The sequence below is a fragment of the Phyllopteryx taeniolatus genome, chromosome 12 (assembly GCF_024500385.1).
Source record: "Phyllopteryx taeniolatus isolate TA_2022b chromosome 12, UOR_Ptae_1.2, whole genome shotgun sequence".
Lineage (NCBI taxonomy): Eukaryota > Metazoa > Chordata > Actinopteri > Syngnathiformes > Syngnathidae > Phyllopteryx > Phyllopteryx taeniolatus.
In genome coordinates, this window is record NC_084513.1 from 20058048 (window position 1) to 20082355 (window position 24308).

The 24308-nt window shown below is 43.2% G+C and overlaps 1 protein-coding gene across 1 annotated transcript in view; it reads right to left on the minus strand.

Annotated features, from left to right (window-relative positions):
• Nucleotides 1-24033, minus strand: part of LOC133486909 (NALCN channel auxiliary factor 1) — an 80704-nt gene extending 56671 nt beyond the window's left edge. Inside the window, exon 1 of the mRNA XM_061792745.1 lies at nt 22749-24033. Within this exon, the coding sequence (XP_061648729.1) occupies nt 22749-23474 (726 nt within the window). The 5' untranslated portion in view covers nt 23475-24033. The remainder of the gene's footprint in view (nt 1-22748) is intronic.
• Between the last annotated feature and the right edge of the window lie 275 nt (nt 24034-24308).

A 24308-nucleotide genomic window follows, 5' to 3' on the forward strand; every position in this document is an offset into this window, starting at 1 on the left:
TTCGATAGTGACAGCCCTAGGTGAGTCCATTCTCATTTGAATAGTGTACTATATATGTTTGTATGGAGTATTTAAGCATATGTTTATCTGCAGTCTCCAAAGTATTGAATGCTGCAACCACGAATGTTAACGACGGGGACGGCCAACTCTCGCCACAGACGGGATGCCATGAAGCTGAGTGTGAGGGGGGTCACGGTGGGCTTGAAACCCAGCTGGCCGACACAAATGCTCGTGCTGTGAACATGTGATTACATCCTGTATGTGCTGCTCTCCCCCTGTGAAGCCCTCTCTCGTGCTTTCTATTTTGGGTCGCCACAATGCAAAAAATAGCAGTTTTGCTGTAAAAATCCATTTTATGTTTTGCCTCATCCAAAAACATTCTCCATAATTGGACAAAATTGCTGCACCACCAAGCCAAGTAAAACCAAATTGTTTTGCCTCATTCAAAACTCACAACTGCACCAATAATTGGCCACGGCAACTACGGAAACTGCCAGTATAAGTGAACACCTGCATGCAAGTACAGTAAAAGTGTTGACATAAAAGTCTACTTGCAGGTACGGTTCGAATAATAGGTGCATGTTGAAAAAAGAAAAGCTCAAAATCCTCATTACAGCTTTTATTTTCATGTTCAAATGCATTGACAACATCACTCATTTTCAAATGGGGGGGGGGAAAAAAATATCAAATGTGTTATTTCTTTACAGAACGTGAAGAACGTTATTGTCGGACTGTAGCGCAACGGTCCTGCGCTAGAATAGCAAGAATAGCCGTTCACAGGTGCAACACATATGTGACGCAGTTCTCAGAAACAATACAATGCAACTACAGTAATTGTTTAACGGGAAAGCTAAATCTTTAGTTTTATTTTATACCTGAAAATGATTGAGGAAGAATGCAGATAGTGCCTATGTTCATTTTCCTCACTTTCTGTAAATAAACAACAGACTTGACACTTTTTTCTTTTCTCTCTCTCGTTTCGATATGAAATCAAATGTGCAGTGCTCTCGATACATTTGCATATATGGAAACAAACGCTAGTATAAATATTTTGAGCTTCACTCCCCTTTTGTATATAATTTTCTTATTCTGAACACAACAGTGTTTCAACATCAATGGAGGTTCTAAATGAGCTGTAGATGTTGCAGCGAGAGACCCAATTTCCTGAAAAAATGTGAATACGATAGTTTAAAGTCTCACTGCAGGTGCTGAGCAGCCACTTGATAGGCTTCAGTGTTTGTCAGCGAGCCTCGGATGACCCCCAAAACGAATTTGTTATTCTGTTTTTCTTTCTGCAGAGACATTGAAGGTGTCACCAAGGACACGAGAGACAAAGTGTGTTTGGATGTGCCCGCCTTGTCCCTTTTATTTGTCTGCAGTCAGACCCTGTGAAATGGAATGGAACGCAACGGAATGAAATTTCGAAGAAAAGTATTGTGCAAAAAGTCACACAAAAAAATAAAAAGCTGCAAAATGAAAATGAAAAAGCATGCAATACTTAACATTAGCAGAAGGTGTAATTTATAATTTCATTTTGCACTCATGATTTTTCACGACGCTGAAACGTTGATTTTTTTTTTTTTTTTTTTGGTTTACTATGCATTAGTATTTTCGCTATTGTTTCTAGCACGGATTGTTGATGATGTTGATGATGTCGCTGGTTGTTTGTCTTTATGGCATTGCGCAAAGACAAACAAGTTGCCTTTGTGTCCAGCGATTGTCTTGTGACCAGTCCAGGGTGTACTCTGGCCAAAAGTCATCGGGGATTCATCTCCAGCTCAACCTCGACCATGACGAAAGGACCGATGGACAAATGAAGCATGTTCCTTGCACATTAGCATTCAGGAGCAGGCGCGATGCTAGATTAGCGCGTATCAGACAGAAATGGTCATCTCGAATCCTGAAACACATTCCTTCTTTTAAACTTTGGACAAATAATCCAAACTATGTTGCTTTATGTTTATTCATGAGGCATGTAAGTTTTGAGACATAAGTTTCTTACAAAGTGGCCATCGAAACCAGATGGGATGGAATTGCTCACTGGTTTTTGCTAGAAATCCAGCCGATTGCTCAACCCACGAGTATCCAAGCACATAAGCAGACATTTGAAATGACTGATGCATATAATATTCTGAAGCATTTCCAAATGGAATTAACTTTTTTGCTCCCACTGCGACCCATCTATGACTTTTCCCTCACGTTCTCTTCCTCCATCCTCTTCTTTGCTCTCATTTATCCTTCCTAAACTGCGGTATATGTTACACACTCTTAAATTATTTAAATGGAAATATGGCGAGAGGCGACATGATTTATCCGGGTGCGCTGCATTACTCATGGTCCGCCAAACTTTTTAATAGTGCGTGCTAGTTAACGGATGGCTCCGGCAAGAGCTGTTTTGCCCTAATTTTGCCGCGCGTGAGTAATGACATCGACGGCATGTTAACGACTATGAGAAGGAAAATGAGAAGAACACTGGGAACATGCTTCAAACTTAAGTTTCTCATCTCTTTGTGGGGCCTGTCCGTCTCACACACACACACACATACGTGCAGACGTGGTGGGATGTGGACGTTGGTGTGTTCACAGCATCACTGGTGAGTTACAGTGCTAATGAGAACTTGACTGTGACCCACACACAGCTGACAGATGACGAGAACACAATGACACACACATAATTCATAGCAAACACACACAGGAGTGAACTTTCACAAGCAATTTACAGCGTCGTGCTGTACAGTTACATTCAGGGGTGAGGGACATGCGCACAGAATGGGAGCGACAGGGAGGAAGTCTGCATCGGAGATGAGAGGAAAAAATGTTGACTTTTTATGAGGAAGATAACAACCAGCTGTCAATCCACCATCAGCCAATGACGCTTAGCCACTTCCTGCTCCTCTATAAATGGCTTTTTTTTTAATGAGCGTAATTGATCACCTAAGCTCAGCTTTTCTTTTTTTTTTTTTTTTAAACAGCAGCAGTTTTATCGAAGTCACTTTCAGGACTTTGTAGAAGTTTGCAATTTACGACGACTCCGATAAAAGGCAATGATGCTCAATGGCAATGAGGAGGCGAGCGCAGCATTGCAGTGCCCCCCCCCGATCCCACACGGCTCATAGCAGCCCATTCATCTCCATTATAGCAGCTATACAGCACGTGACTGGGAGGCCCAGGGGAGAAAAAGGTGCAGCTGATGGAACACGTGGAGAGGAGGAGGAGGAGGAGGAGGAGGAGAGGACAGCTGGGTGGGCTGATGAAGGTGGAGATGTTCTGTTGTATGCTTGCGGGAGTCTTGTGAAACCTGCGAATTGTGACCGATTACACTCTGCGCTGGCAAGGTCTGACCAAAGAGAATAAATTCCCTAATCTGCATGGCAATGGGTCTGGATTCATTCAAGAATTTGTAATTAAGCAATCACACTGTAATTGAATATATATATATATATATAATTTTTTTTTAATTATTCAAATACAGTACATTTCGGTCTACCCACCTTTGCGCTCACCTCAGTAACTCAGTACTTGTGTAGCTTTTCATTGAATACTTACTCAAGTAATTATTTGGAGGACTACTTTTTACCTGAGCCATATTATTCAAAATTCACAGTACAATTTTATGCTACTCTACCCAACTCTGCTCTTCTTGCCTTCGCACCTTTGTACTTTGACTGACTGTCGACTATAACAAGCTAGTACTTTGAGACCTGTTTGTGTTAAATGTTGAGGCCTATTACAATCAAGAACTATAAATAAATATAGCGCAGGTGCACTGCAAAAGTCTAAGGACACCATTAGAGTTTGTTGTTTTAGCACAAATGCTAGAGGTATACAGTATAAAACAAGAATGTAACTTATTCAAGCACAGATTTCCACCAAGGTTATCAAAAGGGGGGGGGGGGGATGTGGTGCATAGTACGTGTGTTTGTCCTCTCAAAATTGGCTAACTCAGCGAAAAAATGGGTCGACGCAAATATTTCTGCCTCGAGGAAATAAAAAAATATTAATAAAAGCATATTTTGCGAAGGCCGGCCAGAATTAGCGTCATCCGGAACCATCTGGCCACTGTCCGTGTTTACCGCATGGACTTTAGTTGTCGAACGAACGCACTGTTGGATAAGTGAAAAACATTGACAAAAACATCTGTAAGTGCTTTTTAAGACACTATTAGTAATGTAATGTACATATAACATGATGTATGAGTGAGTGAATGGTAGTTAGCAGGGTTTTTTTTTGTTTTACTTACTTAAATGGTAATCGCTTGCGCGCTAATGCTAATCGCGAATGCTAACCATTTAGCAAAGGCTGATTTTGTCTCAAATTCTGTACAGAGTTTGTAGCAAACACTAAGGATTTAAGTCCAACCCTCATAAATGAGAATAAAATGCATATTAGTAGTGTAAAAAATAATAATATTAAGGGGCGTGGGGGGGGGGGGGATTACTTGAGTACTTGACAAAATATCTATAGGTTAATCGATTTTAAAAAGATTCGATGGTGACAGCCCCAGTTAGCAGACTACTTGTAGGCTACGGATGTGTCGTACCATTCAGATTCACACCATAACTGCATTGCTATCCAGTCCTTCCTTGACATTCATCCCATTGACTGCAACTCAAGATTGTTATTCTTTCGTGCCCTTCTACGTATTTGCTAGTTTTGTACTGTGTTAAAATGAAAAAGTCATAAAAACAAAGCTTCCGGCTTGATGTGTTGGGATTCAAACTTTGACGAGGAAAAGTGCAATAGAGGTATGAAATGTCCAAAGTGTTTTCCCCAAAACACAGCACTATTTCCCGAACAATCAATCCCCATTGTTTCCTGTGCTAGCGTTCCACAGTCGCAGCATCTGCGGTGCAATCGCTCTCCTTAAGGGGTGGCACTGGTGGGTGAACTGGTGGGTGGGTGAGGTCAAGCCTCTGTCGAGAAGCACCTGTTTTTCTGCAGTCAATCTTCAAGCCAGCCCCCTTTTTGCCTATTTGTGTCATCATTTTTCACTCGACAACTCCACCACCCACTCTCACCCAACAAAACCTCTCACTTTTGGAACGAGGAGCCTGCAAGCCAAGGAGCGTCACTCTTGTTTGTGAAATGGGGAGGGGGGAAAAAAATAGAAGGAAGAATCTATTAGGAAAGTTAAGAATTTGGCTACTTGTGTGGAATTGATTATTCATGTCTCGTCGCAAATGAAGCTAAACGGTTTACGTTGGTCGCGACATACGACGTTTTGCGCTTACTAACGTAATGAATTACTGCAGTTTGCGCAACGTCGTAACACGTCCTCACTGGCGCAAGAATGTGCGCTCGGTTACTGACTTGCTGTTACTTTTGAGATATAAAAACATAAAACACAGTTCGGAGAGTCACTGAGGAGTGAAAGTTTACGGGTAATGTGGTAATGCCGATACATTTTTTATTTGGACAATTGTGCAAATGTTCATCTAATAAATACTACTACTACTGCTCAACTTCTCAAGGCACTTTCACGCAACATTCCCGGTAAAAAAAATAGTATCCGTGTAAATGTACAGTGGACACCCGCTTTTTGCGGGGTATAGGAATCAGCCCGGACCGTAAATAGTGAAAATCTGCAAAAAATTGACGCCCATTGTAATTGCACTGGAATTGTTTTTTGTTTTTTACCCCCCCCCCAAATAAAAATCAGTGGCACGGTGGCCGACTGGTTAGAGCGTCAGCCTCACAGTTCTGAGGTGCGGGGTTCCCGTCCCCGCCTGTGTGGAGTTTGCATGTTCTCCCCGTGCCTGCGTGGGTTTTCTCCGGGCACTCCGGTTTCCTCCCACATCCCAAAAACATGCATTAATTGGAGACTCTAAATTGCCCGTAGGCATGACTGTGAGTGCGAATGGTTGTTTGTTTCTATGTGCCGTGCGATTGGCTGGCAACCAGTTCAGGGTGTACCCCGCCTCCTGCCCGATGACAGCTGGGATAGGCTCCAGCACGCCCGCGACCCTAGTGAGGAGAAGCGGCTCAGATAATGGATGGATGGATGGATGGATGGGGAAAAAAATCATGGCTAGATAAATTTGTGGGTGCCAAACCGCGAATATGCATGGGTCCACTGTATTTCAAATCTTCAGGGAGACTCAGGACGCTGGGCGGATATTGTGGCAATAGCTGTATCTGAACTGAAACTTGCTAGCTCAATTGTTGGCTTGCATCACAAAGCAAAAAGAAAAAAATCAACCAAGGCTTAGAACTCCTAAATTGGGGCACTCGTATTTCAAGTTACTCAGGTAGGTGTATATGCATGTCGCTTTCAGACAGAACTCTGTGAAGCGAAACATCGTTGTGTCCGAACTGGGTGTACACACTGCCGACGCGGCTTGTCTCATTAACATAATTAGATGTGAGGCACCAACATAAAGTTGCATGCACGGTGAGTCTTGGGTGTTAAATTAAACTCTCTGGTCGCGGTTGGTGGTGTGTTCTGATTTAAGGACAAAAATTCGGGTTGTGTCGTTGCCATAGGAACGGAACTCTTTTGTAATCCTCAACGAGTGTAGTTTGCTTCTGAAGGAAGTCCTCACAACTTCGGCTACTGGAAGTTAAACTACTTTACATCCACACAATGACAACTCTTCCATTATACTGATCAATCCAACTGTGACACGGAGTTCATAACATTCCTGTTAAATATGAAATATTTTGTAAATAATAATAATAATAATAATAATGGATAGATGAATTGATGGTTAATTTTCCTCACAGTCAATCAAGGATACTCATCCCGATAAGAGACTGTGTCTACATGTCATCTCACCTGCTGATTTGAAAAACCAACACTGATCCATACATACTTATTCTTATTTTGGATCACATTATCCGGTGCAGGTGTACCTGATAAACTGTCCAGCGAGTGCATTCTGTTGCGCTGACAATCTTTCCTGCAGGGTAAATCGAAGACCAGACACAATGTGACACCCACCCGGCCGCCAGTGTTTGCTCACATGCTAAACATGAATGACTGTGGTGGCACGCATATGCTTCCCGTGTGCGCGGATGTGTGCGCATACCACGAGTCGCACAGGAGAGGGGATGTCACAGTTCCTCCTCAGTGCCTTTGAAAAAGCCTCTGGCAGATGAATAATTTACAGAGAGTCTGAGAGGGGGCTGCCAGCGCCACTGTACAGTTTTCCCCTGTAAAAATGCAGCCGGAGGAGACAAAGTACGACAGTGAAATCCATGTTTAAAGGTCATAAATAAACTTAGGTCACATCCTCGGAATTTTAACCACTTAACGGAGGCAATTGATTCCGTTGTTTCCCAAAATGAGCTAGTCGCCTTTTAAAGGGCATGCAACAATATTTGGTAACTTCAAAATGGATGCCACTTGCCTAATAGAGAGGCAGTTAAATCATGCGATTTCTCTCAGGTGTCAGTGAAAATTGTCCACCCATCCATGCATTTTCGATAGGACTAGACCTCATTTAGGTCAGAGGAGAACTGGAGCCTATCCCAGCCGGCTTTGGGCCACAGAGTTGGGCCACACTGTGGACTGGTCGGCAGCCAGTCGCAGGTCATATATGGACAATCATTCGCAATCACAGTGACACTTAAGGACAATTTAGAGTCTCGAATTTCCCAGCATGCATGGGAGAGAATGCAACCTCCACACAGGAAGGCCAGAACCCAAGATCGGAACCCCAAATCTCAAAACTATGAGGCAGACCAAAAGGCTAGACCATGCTGCTATTATTATAAATGTAATGATAAAACATTTTCAAGCCTTATAATATACTACATGTTAGAAATTATGAGTATTTATGTCAAGCTCTATAAAGAGTTAAAGACTGGGGAGCTGCCATTATTTTGAGCTGCATGTTTTGCAGACAGTTGTGTGATAAAATTACACTCGAAATGCTGCACTGTATTCCAAAAGCCTTCCAAATCACAGAAAATAAGTCACAAATTGTCCCATTGGGAGCACTCCTGAAAGGAGGAAAATGAACAAGCAACACAACCTACTGCCGTCATAAATGTACTGTATGTCAGGCCTTTATGTCTTCAAACCAAACACCAAAACACCAGACACCAAAACGGACAGTGAAACTTCTACTTCTGAGCTTGGCCTATTTGTGATACATCAGCTCTTGACTACACAGCTAAGTTTTGCTTTTTTGTTTGGATGTTTTGTGGGACACCATCAGGTTGGCCAAAATCCCAAAACTGATTCTATTTGACCTGAGAGGTTTCGCTGTAATTTTACTCGATTTGACGCTTTTCATTATAATAACTACAATAAGATGAATTCCCAACCACAACTGGGGGTGAGATTCATTAATATGAATATTGGACGAAGCTTGTACAACCTATCAAATATACAATTATGACGGACTTTTTATTTGGTTTGAGTTTTTGACACAGATTGCTTTATTTGTGATCCAAGTTGGCCGATTGTGAGGATTTGCACGTTGATATGGCTTAAAGTAAAACGGGGTGCATTACTTGGTATAGGCCACCAGAGGCGCTGTTGCTTCACTCAACTAGTTTGCCGTCTAAAGTCCGGTATTACCTCAGCTATGGGAAGGTGAGGAATTTTGATGCCTTGTCACAACGTATCTGTTTGGAAACAGGCATCCGGAACATTCACACAGTATGACGCACCCGTAGAAAACCCACGCAAGCACAGGGAGAACATGCAAACTCCACACAGGAAGGCTGGATCTGAGATTCGACCCTAAATCTCCAGACTGTAAGGCAAACATCCTAATCCTAATCCCAAATCCACCGTGCTTCCAAGCGAAATTTTCCCATCCATTAAAAAAAATAATAAAAAATCACCCTCATTGGATAAAGTAAATTCCTAGACTTAAGGTTGAATGAGAATCAACGTCCCAGAAAGTCTCATTCCCAAGTCGCACTTTTGGTCAGTGACCCCTCAAATTACACCACGCTACCACCCTACCGTCTGCACTGGCAGTACTCGTACTACTACTGCACATTTGCCTTCAAGAGTGCATTTCCGGATGTTCGAACACAGCTTATGCTTGAAAACACTCAGTGTAGGGTCAGATAGACAAATGAAGCCTCTTTTGCAGAGGTGATCAAAAGAAGCACGTAGAAAAGGAAGTCAGGTGGAGTAAAAAACAAAACAAAACAAAAAACAGGTGATGAAAAAAATCAGCAACAGAGGATGTGGTATTTGTAATAAAGGTGAAAAAGCCAACTGACTCAATTCGCCTTCTATCCCTTCACACATGGGGAAAAGAGCAAGAGGAAGAGATGATGATGATGATGATAAGACTGTAATCATCAAGTCCATTCCTCTCCTCCCTCGCTTTTGTTACTTTACCGTGAGCTATTTGTGCCGTCAGTAACCGTGCCGTCCCCCCACCCCCACCCCTCCACCTCCCTACTGGTTCCACAATCAAATTACTGTCAGAATAGAGGTGGATGTTGGGTGGTACGGCATATATACAGTAAGCAGAAGGGTGGACGTGTGTAGTGGTGGTGTTGGCGTTCAGCGCATCCCACTCTTAAAAACTCTCAGCCTGGCTCGTCAAACGATGCTTTCTCTCTCACACACACACACACACACACTTGAAGGCCATATCAGCCCTCTGAGGTGGTTGCTAGGTGCTGCCCAAGTAATGATGTGAATAATCAGCCTCTCAGGCTTTGTAATGACGGTGCCGAGGAGGCCACCGTTTGCATTAGCTGAAAAAAAAAGAGGTATTTAGCTTATAAGACCCAGAGCTCAAGACTAGCAAGTGGGAGAAAACTGTGTGCAAACTCCCAGTGAGGTAAAAAGTAAATGGAAACAAAAGAACACAAAAACAAACACCATTGAGACCAGATATCAAGCATCTTGGCTCGGATGGCATCCAAAAGTCTTTGAAACCACTAAAGGTCTGAGCAAGGTAGCTCAAAGTTTCTGTCATTAATGAAAAGGTCCCATTTAAGACAATTTTAACCTTTTAACTGTTGGAGTGATTTTTTTTGGTTTGTTTTGTTACAACTTTATTTTGTTAATGTTAAATGTAATCCATGTACTTTATTTAGTTACGCATGCATAAAGAGTACGGGGATTGACTGATTGCTTGAATTATGCAAGTGAGGGGCAGTCATTGGTATGAGGGATCAATGAACATTCCATTGTGGTGAGAAGATTATATCCGGTCTTAAAAGACAGTGGGGGTCGGCGTATCTGTCCATGGGCAGGATACGTTTGTTTGCAAGAGCAGAGGTTAAGGAAGGAGCCCTTTTTGCCCCACTCGTACAGGATGTGATGATGTCACCGGAAAATAGGTATGCGTGGGCAAATGAGACAGGAGAAAATAGGAAAGCAGAAGAATGTTCCTCAGTCCCCGACTGAAGCCAGACCAGCCGCAGACTCCATTCCCGAGATCGTTTTGTAATTATTATGTTAGTTAATAAATCAAGGACAGTGAGTCCGACCAGGCGCCGCAGTCATTACTGGCCTTCAAAGACGCGTGCCTTCTGATTTAGAGAAATGCTTATCCCCATTTTTAGGTGACGACATAACTTAATCAGACTATCTGTGGGCAGCATGGTGTTAAAGTGGTTAGTAGAGCTTGCTAGCGGTTTTGGAGTCTGGTTATCAAATCTCAGCCACAGCCTTCCTGTGTGAAGTTTGCATGTTCTTCCTGTGCTTGCGTGTTTTCTCTCTGGGTACTCCTGCTTCCTCCCACATTCCAAAAACATGCATGTTCGGCTAGCTGAAGACTAAATTGTCCATTTGGATTCATTTTGTTTTCAAGACTCACAAGAACGGCAAGAGAGGAACCAGCGAGTGCCCTTCCTTTGTTTTAATAAACTCCTGCAACCTAGATGACTGAACGTAGTATTGTCAGCAGATGATTGACAAACATATTTGTCCTTAATCAGGTCAGACTGATACATACAGGTCAAAATTAGGTGGGAAAATTTGTCATTAAAACTGCAAATTTAAATGTAAAATCCTCATCAGTGCTTTGATGACATTTTCTGCTTTGTGCAAACATGTAATTTTACCGTGTTACATTGTTACGAGCTGATGGACATCATTACTCCAATTCCAATATGGACATGCCAAACAAGTAAGCTTACACATTTCAAAGCATTGACCCTACAATATACGAAGATACATTTGCTTCTGACGATGAAGTGTTCGTGATGCCTTTTTATAAAATATTTTTCTTTCCCCGGGAAAAAAAAAAAAAAAAACAAGAATCAGATAACCAGTTGTCATCAGACAACTACCTTAAGCTAAAGGCCAAAGCTAGCTTAACATCAAAATCAAGAGGGCTCTTTCCTTAACAAAGAACAAGGATCCCCAAAAGATTGTCAGAAGACTGTTTGTTACACGTTTTAGAGCACTGATGGGACAAAACCACAATGAACTGATCTGACGTTTGAACTCTACTACCTCATACATCTAAGGTCATGCATCTTTTAAAATGAATGCGCTTGGAGCATTGACGCGTAGGCTAATAAACCCTGAAAGTTTCAACATGATCGATTGAGAATTGCAACTGGAAGTGAGCCAGTCGCATACATTCAGAGGACAGCAGCCTGAAGTTAGGTCTCTTCAAAATCAATCACGTCACTTCTTTTGATCGAGATGGTAGGTATGACATAATGCCCTGTGGTTTGCCTTTTGCCTAATGTGACTGTGGTTTGCCTTTTGCCCAAAGTCAGCTGGGATAGGCTAATGCTAATGCTAGTACAACATGAAGTGTCCAAGCTGGTCCACCTATATACTCGAGCCCTGAATACTGGACTGCCATAGCAATGACAGCGCCGGTATAAATGGAGTGGCATACTTGACTGTAACCAGCAGAGGCGCTGTTGACTTGGTCTCAACTACTTTACTGTCTAAAGTGGGGAACACATGTACCCATAATCAGCCTGATTTTGAGCCAATTCTTCCCCCACTGATCAAAGTCAGCAAAGATTCCGGTGGTGTGGAGTGTGTTAAGAGTGATTTTTCCGTCTCCATCTGGTCAGACAACGGTCTAGGCCGACAATCGTAAAATGTTAAACCTATCCAATGTTTCCAAATCCTTACGTGTCTGGTTCAGCTGAGCGACAGACCCCGTGATTGTTATTAACAGCACTAAAAATGATGACAAGAGTATGCAACCAAAATGTAGATAACACATAAGCTACAGTTAGCCTATCTTCTTCAACTACCACCAGCACCACCACAACAACCTTTCTTCTTCTTTGTATTTTTCAGCAGTCTGGATGCCCTTTTGCACCATTCTGCCTATCACAGGTCAGTTTTGGTACTACAACAGACATCTGGCATTGGAGTGACTCGTGATTGTCAGTGACTATATCGTAATATGCAGACCCTTGAGATTTTTTTCTCATGTGTATTGTCTTCTCACATTTCGAAAACCATTTGAGATGTTTAAAAGCTGTACACGAGTACCCCGCTTTAACGTCAGCTATGGGAAGTTGAGCTCCATTCACACAGACTTCTGCTGTCACACCCCCTATGGGCAGCGTTGCACTAGAATAGAAACGGGAGTCCAAAAGATTTACAGACATTTTCCCATCCCATCCATCCATCCATCCATTTTCTGAGCCGCTTCTCCTCACTAGGGTCGCGGGCGTGCTGGAGCCTATACCAGCTGTCATCGGGCAGGAGGCGGGGTACACCCTGAACTGGTTGCCAGCCAATCGCAGGGCACATAGAAACTAACAACCATTCGCACTCACAGTCATGCCTACGGGCAATTTAGAGTCTCCAATTAATGCATGTTTTTGGGATGTGGGAGGAAACCGGAGTGCCCGGAGAAAACCCACGCAGGCACGGGGAGAACATGCAAACTCCACACAGGCGGGGACGGGGATTGAACCCCGCACCTCAGAACTGTGAGGCTGACGCTCTAACCAGTCGGCCACCGTGCCGCCATTTTCCCATCCCATTAAATATTTTTTAATTAATTTATTAGGTGGTCATTAATTTTTCCCAGAGTCAATAAATGACATTTGATCAAATGCCCATCCCAAATAAATACGAATCTAAAAGTCATATAGTAGACTGCTGCTTGAAAACCTCTTTTCACTCATGTGTCACACACACAACTCTGGAAAACCATTTCCAACATCTCACAATGCCACACACTCATGCAGGTGCATGTGTGCGCTTTCATCCATTGACAGAAAGGCTGATTAAATGGGAGAGGATTATATATCAGGCCAGGTGCTCAAATGAATTGTTCTCGCCCACCCCAATTGCCTCCCAGAAAAATAAATGGAATAAAACCTAGAGAAAATTACAACATGTCTGGGGATATGGCACATATTGTCAGATCCTGTCTGCACACATCGCTGGGTATTCCCTCTAATCTTTAGCATTTGCTATTGTCTGCGCCAATCCCGCCCCCCTTTCTGCCTCCAGGCCTTGTTGGCTTCATGCTACACTGGTGTACGTGCTAAGTTGCACAGTGGGTAAAAGTCTTTGCTGTGGTCATTAATGACACTATAAAAACGAATCAGCCATTAGATTAGCTGCAGTAACCAATACAAGAGATGTAGCCAAATAAGGTAACTTGAAATATTATAAATGGCTCTCATGATACCGAAATACAGTAGGACACCACTGAGAAGTACTTTTTTTTTTTTTTTTTTTACCTGATTAGATTGCACAGCTGTATCTTGCAAATTATCTAGTGAGTGTATGTAACATTTTTTAACGTCAACTAAGGAGAATGTGCATCTTTGCTTGTTTTTTAAGAATAAGAGTAACAAAAAATGATTTAACGCTTTATAGAAAACAGTGTGGAAATTCTAGATGTTTTTATTTAAATAATATGCAATCATTAGCATTTTATTTAGAATAAAGATACTGTTGTATCTTTGTTATTATGATCTTTATTGTCTTATCTCATCTTTATTATTATTATTATTATTATCCTTAACCAAAAAATGAAAATATTAACAAATAGACTCAGACTTAAATATAATAATTTTAATTTGAAGCTGAACACAAAATTGCTTGACCCTTTTTTTTTTTTTTTTTTTTTTTTTTTAGGAAATGCTTATTTTATTAATAATTATGCATTTGTAGAATGCAGTATTTCAAAGGGGATTGTATTATATTTTGCACCACATCAAGCTTATTTCTTTTACATTGTAAGATGAACAAAATTGCTGAACCCTTTATCGCATGGCTGTCAAACTCATTTTTGCCACGGGCCACATTGTAGTTATGGCTTCCCTCGGAGGGCCGTTATGATTGTGAATCCATATAAATTAATTATCGCCTCATATAATTATATATACGCAACAAATTGATGGATAACTAGTTTTGAAAACAGAAGCCAATTTAAAAAATGTTCAAGTATTATTACAGTTCTTTTAAAAGGTGGACTTGGTAACAAAAAAATGAGGACAATTTGCATTTTTGGTATTTTCACAAGTAACATGACATCGACACACATGATTTGCTTTCCCAGGCCATATAAAATGATGTGGCCATGAGTTTGAATAGGCTTTATAGACTCCTTTTTATGTTTAATATTCTTACAAAATGTCGGATACTTAAATCGTAATTATACAGTTGTTCACTATTTACCTGTATTTTTATTTATTTATTTTTTTATTGTATTCAGAATTGAATTTGACATCGCAAAAAAAAAATGGTTCGGTGCCTTACAAATGGCTACCTACTGTACGGAGAGGAGCGCTATGAAGGAACTTGGTGAGGCTACAGGAGTTAAAGGGATTTTTTTAAAATTCATGTTTACATCATTTTTAGAGCTTTTTCCTAACTATCAGATGGTGAAATGATAGCACATTCAAAAAGTGAGTATTGAGGTGATTTGGCCTTGCCGGAGGTGCGCACGCCACCGTTTAGTTGTGCAGATTATTGCATTGTGCTTCTTCTGAGAATTAGTCCGGTACGCCCGTGATCATGTGACGTTAACGACGGCGACAGCTAGCATGTAGATGAGCTCGAACGTTCATATTCTGTCTGTAACAGGACATGCTGTGAGCGGACGATGATGATGATGATGATGATGATGACTCAGTGATGTGAGAATGTCACCAGAGCGTCTGGGAGCTCTGGGAACTGTGACTGGTTTTGTAAGCGTGCATGTGCGTGCGCGTGTGTGTCAGTGATGTCGAGCATGACTGGCTGCTCTCACAGCAACGTTGTTAGTGGAATCTTTCTTTCCGTTCCTCCAGGCTGTCCCTTTTCTATTATACCTTGGTTCAATTGCCAGAAAAAAAGTGCTTTATTGTACCTTTAGGGTTATAATGACTTGTCACTCTGGTGGTACTGCTTTTTTTTTGTGTGCCCTTGACTCTTGATTTTCACATCTTGGTACCCTACCTGTAACCCTTTTGGAGCAGGAAAAGATACAAGCATGAATGTTGGAGACCAATAAAATAAATAAATAAATAAGACCAATTTAAAAAAAAAAAAAAAAAAACAACTATAGGGTACATTACTGTCAATTGTATCTTGGAGGACAGAAATCGACTCCAACTCAACCCTTATTTCTGACTAAATGGTGTTTAAATGAATCGTGTTGAACAACTACAAAACAAAGAAGCAAGAAAGAAATAATCCCTCAATAAGAATTAACAGGCAGTGGAGCAACAATTTGACTTCAAGATTGTCTTTTGCCTTTCAAAACCAAGCGTGAAACGTCAACAGGTTTGTTAGAAGAAGGACAGATTGAAAATTGTGGCTGCTAGACTTATGAAAGCAATGATGTATTAGCTTTACCTCAGCTATCAGATATTTTTCAATAGGGGGAAAACAAACAGCAGCGAGCAGCTTCAGCCATTTGTTGTTTGCTCAAGCGTTGCTTTAATATGAGCGAAAGGAGCTCAAAACAGGAAGTGCTTGTCAAGTCTGATATATAGCTGAAACGTTTGTTTGATTTGATTATGCTCTGTTGAGTGAACCGTTGCAACGACACACAGGAAGTCAGGGATATTGGCAGAAAAGAGTTACATCAAGTATCATTTATTGGCAGAGGTGGCAAAAGTACTCATTGTGTAAGTATATTGACCAAAAATAGAAATGTGACACTTGCGTTTGTAGCCTGATTATTGCACAGGTGTTTCTTAGGCTACCAACAATAAAAGGTCACTCTAAAATGAGCAGTTTTACCGTATTGGAACTTGCGACATCTGTGGCAATGTGCTGTGTGCTAAAACTTTAGAGTGGCCTTCTATCGTGGGCAGCCTAAGGCACACCTGTGCTATAACCATGCAGTCTAATGACCATTTTGATATGCCACACCAGCAAGGTGGATGGATTACATGGCATTTACGGGTTTTAAGCAAGCTAACACAAATACAGTCCATAAAGTATACATTTGTTGTGTTTTACAACAATACTTAACTGTATTTATAATGTAATTGTGTATGAAATTGAGACTAAGCTCAAAATATCCCACTCTTTTTTTTCCAGCTTCTTCCAGCTAACGTCACCTGTTAGTGGGCCAACAAGCCAACGCTTGGTGTATTTTGCTTCACAATGATGGTAAGACGATTCACGACGATCCAAGACGGCGCTATCGCCAAGGAGCAATCAGAGCAAAGCTTTTTTTCCCCATATTTAAATTAAGAATAACGGAGATCCAATCTGAGCAAAGCTTATTTACATATCAAATATTAATGATAAATCCGGCTGTCCCAAATGCCAGGCGGAAAAAAACAACTACTTAGAATAGTCGGAAAAAGTGCCGTCTGGGCATTTTCAACCGAAATGATCTTGTAAATCCAATTAAACGATTATGTATATTTTAATTGACGGCATGGGACCTTTAAACTGGTATTTAAAAGTTTTTGTAACAAATTGGATTTTCCAGATGTTGAAGCAAAAGGAGAACCCAAGCGCGTTGAAGCACAGAAGCAGGCAAAAGTTGAGGATTTACTCAAAAAAATAAAATATTTTCAAAAAGACAAACAAAGCCCAAAAATGTAAATGCAAAATACCCCCCAAAAAAAACAAAAAAAACAAAGAAACAAAACACTCACCACTAAAAGAATCATGACAGGACTGAGGAAACATGACCTATGACAACAAACCACCAACACAGACTGAAAGAAAGCAGGGAACTAAATACGAACAGACTGACGAGACAACGAGGCACACCTGGACGAGACACAAGTGGCTGGAGGGAGCTGATTGGTCGACACAAGGAACTGGGCTGTCGAGAACATTTGAAACGAAACCCTAACGAGCAAAACAAAGACATGAACATGGGACAAAAGAAAACAAGACATAACATGAAGCAAAACAAAATGTAATCCACAAAAACACAGATCATGACATGTTTGGTAACACATTCAAGATTTATACACTTCTTTGACCTGTTGTGACTGTACAAGGCGGAGCTGGCATCACTAATAATAGCATTTAACAACATTGGAGCCTTACTGCTGAGTTGCTTTAGTGAGGTTCAGACTTAATGGAATTCTATTTTGGAATCAATGAGTCAGTTCACTTAAAAGAACAAACGCCTTCCCAGACGTACGCGCGCACGAGAGCTGTACAAACACAGTCCCGAGCGGCCACTGTACGTACTGCATAAGCGTCTACATCTGTTCCATCACAAAGGTGCGCGTTGTTGCTGCCCAAAAAGGTGTGAGGATGCAGATGCTCTCATACGTAAATACAAACTTTCCACATTTTCCGTCCCAGTGCTCGGCGCGTTTGTGTGTGAGGAGTGAAGTTTTGAACAGCGGGCCATTTCCGTTGCGGCGAGACCCCCACCAACACACACACACACACACACACACACAAAACCCTCTTCTCGCTTCTCATCTTGTCAGAGAAAAATCAAAGCTAACACATCACCCACTCATCAAATCATTCAACTAAGCATAACAGTGAGACTGTGTTATTTCCGTTCGTCACAGAGTGAAAACAGTGATTTTCTTAATACAGTAATATGGAAAATGGGCTTTTAAATGGCTTGTACAAATAGTTGACTTGTGGAGTTACCGCCGATCTATTAAGTGTGAAATTAAGCAACTAAGTAAATCTGCCCGTTTTTCTATTAGTTACATTCCCTATAATATATATATATATATATATATATATATATATATATATATATATTTCGAACGTTTCTATCTAGCTAGCTAGCTAACAGGCTAGCTATCTAATCTATATAATATATCGAAACTATCTAGCTCTAAGATTTTCTTCAAATTGTTAGGTGTGGTTAGAAATGGAAGGAAAATACCACAACGAAAATAGTTTTGTTCTAAACCTCTTAAATAGCGAGATATACGCTAAAAAAAACTTGCGGCTTGTTAGAGATAGGTCTACCTATTACTTTCATAGTCCTACAAAATGGTTACAGACCTTCTCTTATTTACTCAAACGTAGTTTAAAGTTTTCCCAACTCGAAACTTCAAAGGTAAGTAAAAAAAAAAAGTATATATATATATATATATTGAAATTCTTCCTCAAAATAACATTGTAGATGCTTCATGATGTGGAGAAGCTTCTTTGTCAGTATTGTGATGGGCACTCGAAACGTTTTTGAAAAATGAGTAAATGCAATGTCAAAGACAGGGGACTGCTTTCATTTGTGAATAAAATCCATAATATGTCTCCTTAAAGCATTTGCAGCAGAAATTAATAGAGAAAACAGGGTGACGCGCCTTTATACTATCGAGCAAAATATGGACACAAGTAGTGCGGTGATGAGAGTTGTGGTTCAGGTTGGCCGCTGTCATCGTGTTGTATGGAGAAGGACTGGAGCACAGAGAGAGGAGGTGTTTCCATGGGAGTGCTGCTGTGTTCTTTTCCAACACACACACGCGCGCGCGCACATTCCCTTATCTACTGCTTGGAAGGGAGCAAGCAAACACTGGCAGCTCATTTGAAAGAGGACTTTCCCAGCATCTATTTGAACTGGGCCCAGAGGCAACGTAATTGAATTTGAGGAAGAACTAGTAGCCAGCAAGTTTTGCAATTGGGATTTGTATAATTCACAGGAAATAAGGACTGTAGCGTCTTCTATTTCAAATATACAGCCAAACACCACTTGCATATCACTTTTGCCGTCTAAATTTGCTCTTTATACTGCATGTTTGGCAGAGCCGGCTTGTTTGTGCGGCAATATGGGCACATGCTAAGGGCGCCGTGGCGTCCATTTCACCTTCTATATCATTATATTAAAGTTAGTTATCACAATTAATGCTTGTAATGGAAAAAAATAACAGATTCAAAAGTAAAGCAATTTCCAATTAATATTTACAATAAATGACAATACCAAATTACTTGCGGACTTTTTGTGTGTGTGTGGGGGGGCGGACAACGACCACCAAGAACTTAGTAAACATGCCAAAACGACCTTTTTTGATCTCACTGCGTGGTTATTTAAATTCGATGTTTGAGGTTGATTTCTGTATTGCTAATTTGTAACTATTATTATTATTATTATTAATTTTAATTCAGTATTAAAAGTTACAGGATTTTGTTTTTATTTAGTGGTCAGGTTATATTGATTGTATTTCAGATCTTTTTGTATTCATTTGTAATTTGTTAAGCATGTAAATTGAGTGACATGTTATAAATTGAGACATTGGTTAAACCAATGCTATTCGATTTGGCGTCGTATAAAATATCCTACGCGCATCCACACATCCATTTGTTCAAAATCATTCATTTCTTTAGTGTCATTTTACAAGCTGCATATTTCCACCGAGCATGGGGGTAGACCAAGGCCCCTTACAGGAAGTGAGTGCGTGAAGAAGAAGAGGAGAAGGAAGGAGAGCGATACAGTACAAACAGACCACGTGGACATGTGACGCCCGTCCCTCGTCGCTCTTGACACAGATGGGAGGAAGACAAAGAGGCAGAGGATGCAAAAGTAACCAAGAGACAATGATGAATAGACGGAGGAAGAGGATCGACATGCCGCGGAGCGGCCCTGGAGAGGCAGCCACCAGAGAAGCAGAGAATTATGGGAGTGCAAATTAAATTACACCGGAAGGGACGCTCAGGTCTGGACCTGCAGGAAAGACAGGGCACGGGGGAGGGAGGGGGTTGCCCTGTGTGTGCGTGCGCGTGTGCGTGTAGATCAGAAGGTGTAAAGATCACAAAAAGGATTAAGATGGTGAAAAAACAACGTAAATAAGACCATGCAGGGGATCAGGGAGCTGCAGTCGCATGTCAAATGGCCGTTGTTCCTCTTGAACTTAACACTCACACACAAGCCACAATGTTATGTACACTTGATACGAAGAGATATGCAATAAATGCATCCCTGTTCATATGAGGGGGAAAAAATGCCATTTAAAAAAATAATAATACATTGCTTGGATTGAAGCTGTGGCAGTTTGCGGTGGTGAAGACGAGAACTGCATCGTGCTGTTGCGACATTTCTGATATGTTGGCTACATTTAACAGTGCAGTTATCATGAGAGAGCACGGTTGTGCCTAATTAAGTGTCAGGTGAGTGAATGTCATTGTTAGCATCTCCAACAAGGGGGCTTTCCGAAGAATCGGTGACAGGCAGTGCATTTGCTATGCGGATTTCCAATGGGGTCTTCGCAAACTTAAGCACCCGAGCGCAGTTTACACATATGTCCCCCTCCCTTTTATAAACCGCCGTATGTATCACATGGACCCAGTAGCGCTCGCTACTGCTAATTTAGCAGGAACCCACTTGTCTAATGGCCTCAAGTCATCATCTCAATGCAGAAAGTTTCTTCGCCACTCTTTGACACTCTGCCTGCCTCGCGGGGTTTCAGAAGACATTCATTCAAAGGTATATATATGAATCAATAAATAACATCTCACTCATGATGTAACGGTTCATTTTGAACAAGGGCAAAGTCATTGCCTGCTCGGAATGGCAGTCCAGTTTTGAACAAACTTCTCTTCCCAACTGCAGTAAGCAGCGTGTTTGATGGGGAACTATTGTCAGCTGCAGCAACAATGATTTCCTTCGGATTATCCATTTTCTATACCGTCCTCATTCGGGTGGCGGGTATGGTGGAACTCAACCTAGTTCAGGGTGTACCCCGCCTCCTGCCCGTTGATAGCTGAGGTAGGCTCCAGCACTCCCGCGACCCTTGTGAGGAGAAGCGGCTCAGAAAATGGATGGATGGAGATGGGGATGGGGAGAGCATGCAAACACCACACAGGGAGACCGGAACTGGATTTAAACCCTGAAGCACAGAACTGTGAGGCAGAAGTGCTTACCACATGACCACAGTGCTAACCCTTCTTCAGATTGATTCCAGAACAAAAAATAAACACGACATATGGTAAGTAAGGCTTCTCTCCAATGGACGCTTCTTTCAAATAAACACGCTTTACTCGCTGGAGTTGGGTGAATAAAATCCCCCATAGACTGTTTGTGGGAATATTATCAAGGTTTCCAAATCAGAGGTCATGGATAATAGTTTGTTCAACTATTGTTCAAGCTACTGCATAAGGTGTTTGGTAACAAAAAAATACTTATATTTATTATATATCCATCCATCCATCCATTTTCTGAGTCTTCTCCTCAAAACCGGAGTGCCCGGAGAAAAGCCACGCAGGTACAGGGAGAACAGGCGGGGCCAGGGATTGAACTGGGGTTCAGAACTGTGAGGCAGACGCTCTAACCAGTCGTCCACCGTGCCGCCATTTATTATATATGATATGAATTCTGGTACATAGTTTGGCAAGAATCTCGGAAGTTTCCGCACATGATTTGCTTTCGCGGGCCACATAAAGTCATGTGGCGAGCCAGATCTGGCCCCCGGGCCTTGAGTTTGACACCTGTGTCGTAGTCTCTGCAGTTGAGTGAATGTACTGTAAGACCCTAGCAACTATATGAGAAAATACATTATAGGACTGCCCTACAATGCTCACCTCCTTCCAAAAAATGTCTTTGGATTTGAGTACATCAAAGCCCCCCCCCCCCCCCCCCCCAACCCCCCACGCTCTATTTGAAGAAATATAGTCAAGACAAGTCTCAAAGTTAGAAGTCGTACGTCATAAGTTTGCAACCTCGTGGATTCCAGTGTAACTAACAGGCTCGAGAATAGGCCTTTAGCCATTTGTTGACAGCATTCGAGATGGCACGAGGCGGCCAGCGTCGAGAGAACTATTCCGAATGGGATTGAATAGCTATAATTATCATATCAAGAGGCGTAATGTATTTATTCCCTGGCAGAGTGCTTGTTGAAAGGAGCAGCGGTTTGTCATGCAGTCCCGGGGCGCCGCGATTTCTCAAAGGTCACTCGGACACCGAGGCCCGATTAGCAATTCAGATTGGGCAAAAAAGGGGCTAAAAGGCGGTCGTGGCACTGCCGGAAACTTATTGCATTAGCAAAGGGCTCGCGGTGCTGATTAGATGACACGAAGAGGAAGCGGCAAAAGGGCTCGTTATAGGAAATAGATTTGTGTGCGTGCACGTCGCACCAGATAACGCAAAGGTAACGCCGCAGCATCGACTTAAGTGTGTCCATCTATTGAAAAACCAGCAAGGGCCTCTTGTGGGGCCTATAGTTTTGCAGAACCATGGACAGCGTGAAGGCCACAAAGGCGACGCGCATGTGGGCTTCCAAAGGTTTTGTGTGCAAGGCAAAGTGTGTCTTAGATGAACAAATACACCCCAAATGCAACGCGTCACAAGGTGCTCCAAGTGTGCAGCTTCATTTCTTGAAAGGAAAGCCCCCCCCCCCCCCCCCAAAAAAAAAACATATCCTGACATGCCCACCGGTTGCCATGACGACCGTGGACCCACCCCCTCAAGTTCACTTGCGTGTGCGTGCGCGCGCCCGCGCGCGTGCGCGTGCCCTACCTTGCATTCCTCCATGCACGTCCGAACCGAGTACGCGTCTGTCTCGTATTTGCGCACCAGGAGCTCGAAATCCCGGTAGTTGTCCTCCGCCTGCCGGTCGAGGAGCTGGTAAGCCCGGACGCACTCGCCGCATCCCGGCGCGTCCGGCCCCATGGCCATATCCAGGGTGCAATTCATGTCGCGTGGACTCGTAAACCCGTAAAACAAATCCAAAAGTGAGTAGGAATTACAAAAAGAAAGGTACAAATCGCTCAGGTTCACGTACGCCGACTGCGTCCCATCTCCGCCTCCGAGGCCCAGGCACACGGCGTCCGCGTCCGTGAAAGTGAAGCAGTCTTTGGACACGCTGTGCGGGTGGCAGGTGTCCATCCGCCACAGAGGTTCGGTAGAATTCCCTAGAAAAATAGCATCTCGCGCTCTGGCGTGGTGGGGGTCGGGGTGGGGGTCAGGCGGCGGTGACAGCCAGCGCAGCCGGGAGGGAGGCTCTCGAATCCCGAGCCCGCCCGGGCCCGAGCGCCGCTTGTCCCTGGTGCGGGCGAGCGTGGCCTCGGCGCAGAACCACAGGTGATCCGAGAGCAGGACGGTGATGAAGAGGAGCGAGGCCAGCGACAGTCGCCATCTCTGGGCCCGCTCCGACTCGGCGGATGGCTTGTCGGTCCCTCGGGGCGCGAAGCGGTATTTGACGCCTTCGTCATGCTGTCGACGCGTCCGAGCACCCCTGCTCATGTTTTAGGAGAGTGCTGCCCTGGCCGACTCCACCGCGGGGGCTGCTCTGTCTCAATACTCATTGACTTGGGCGGACTCGGCTCGGTTCTCCTCGGGGTGCCGTTGCCTCCGCCGGTGCAGGGCGCCGCTCGATCGCTGCTATTCCGGTCCACTAAGACCGCCCGCGCGGATTAACTTTGCCGCATCCTCCGTAACTCCCCGCGGGGGGACGGCGTCCTCTTCGACCGCATGCCGCGTCCGTCCGTCCGTCCCTTCCTGCCTCCCTTCCTCCCTTCCTCCCTTCCTTCCTTCTTTCCCCGTACCCTCCCTTCGTTTCTCTCTCGTCTTCCGCTGATCTTTCTGCTTGTGCTGGGGCGTCTGCCGCAGATTGGGGGGGCGGGAATGGGAGGGGGGGGGGGGGGGGGTTCTCCCTCGTCGTGCAGCCTTCAATCCCGTCTCCGGCTGGCCGTTGTCATCTTGGAGCGCGCCTAAGTTGCCGCCATGTTCGCCTGGAATCACTTTTTCGGAGAGCACAGGCTGTTTGCGTCATCTCCATCGCTGCGAGAGCTCCATCGTTGCGCAGTGGCAGAGCAGCTTATTGCCTATATGCACACACAGAGAGAGAGAGGAGAGAGAGAGGGGGGAGAGAGAGAGAGAGAGGGGGGGGGGGAGGCGGATGAGTGCACAGGTACACATTTGGACAAAAACGTGCATCTTCTGTTTTCATGCAGGATTGTCAAAGGTCTGAGACACATTTCGGCATCTGATAACTGCGCGGAATAAGCAGGAGTCCATTTGTGTCCCCCGCTCGACTCAAATGTTGCCCTTTTATTGAACTTTTCCACAGCAGTCGTT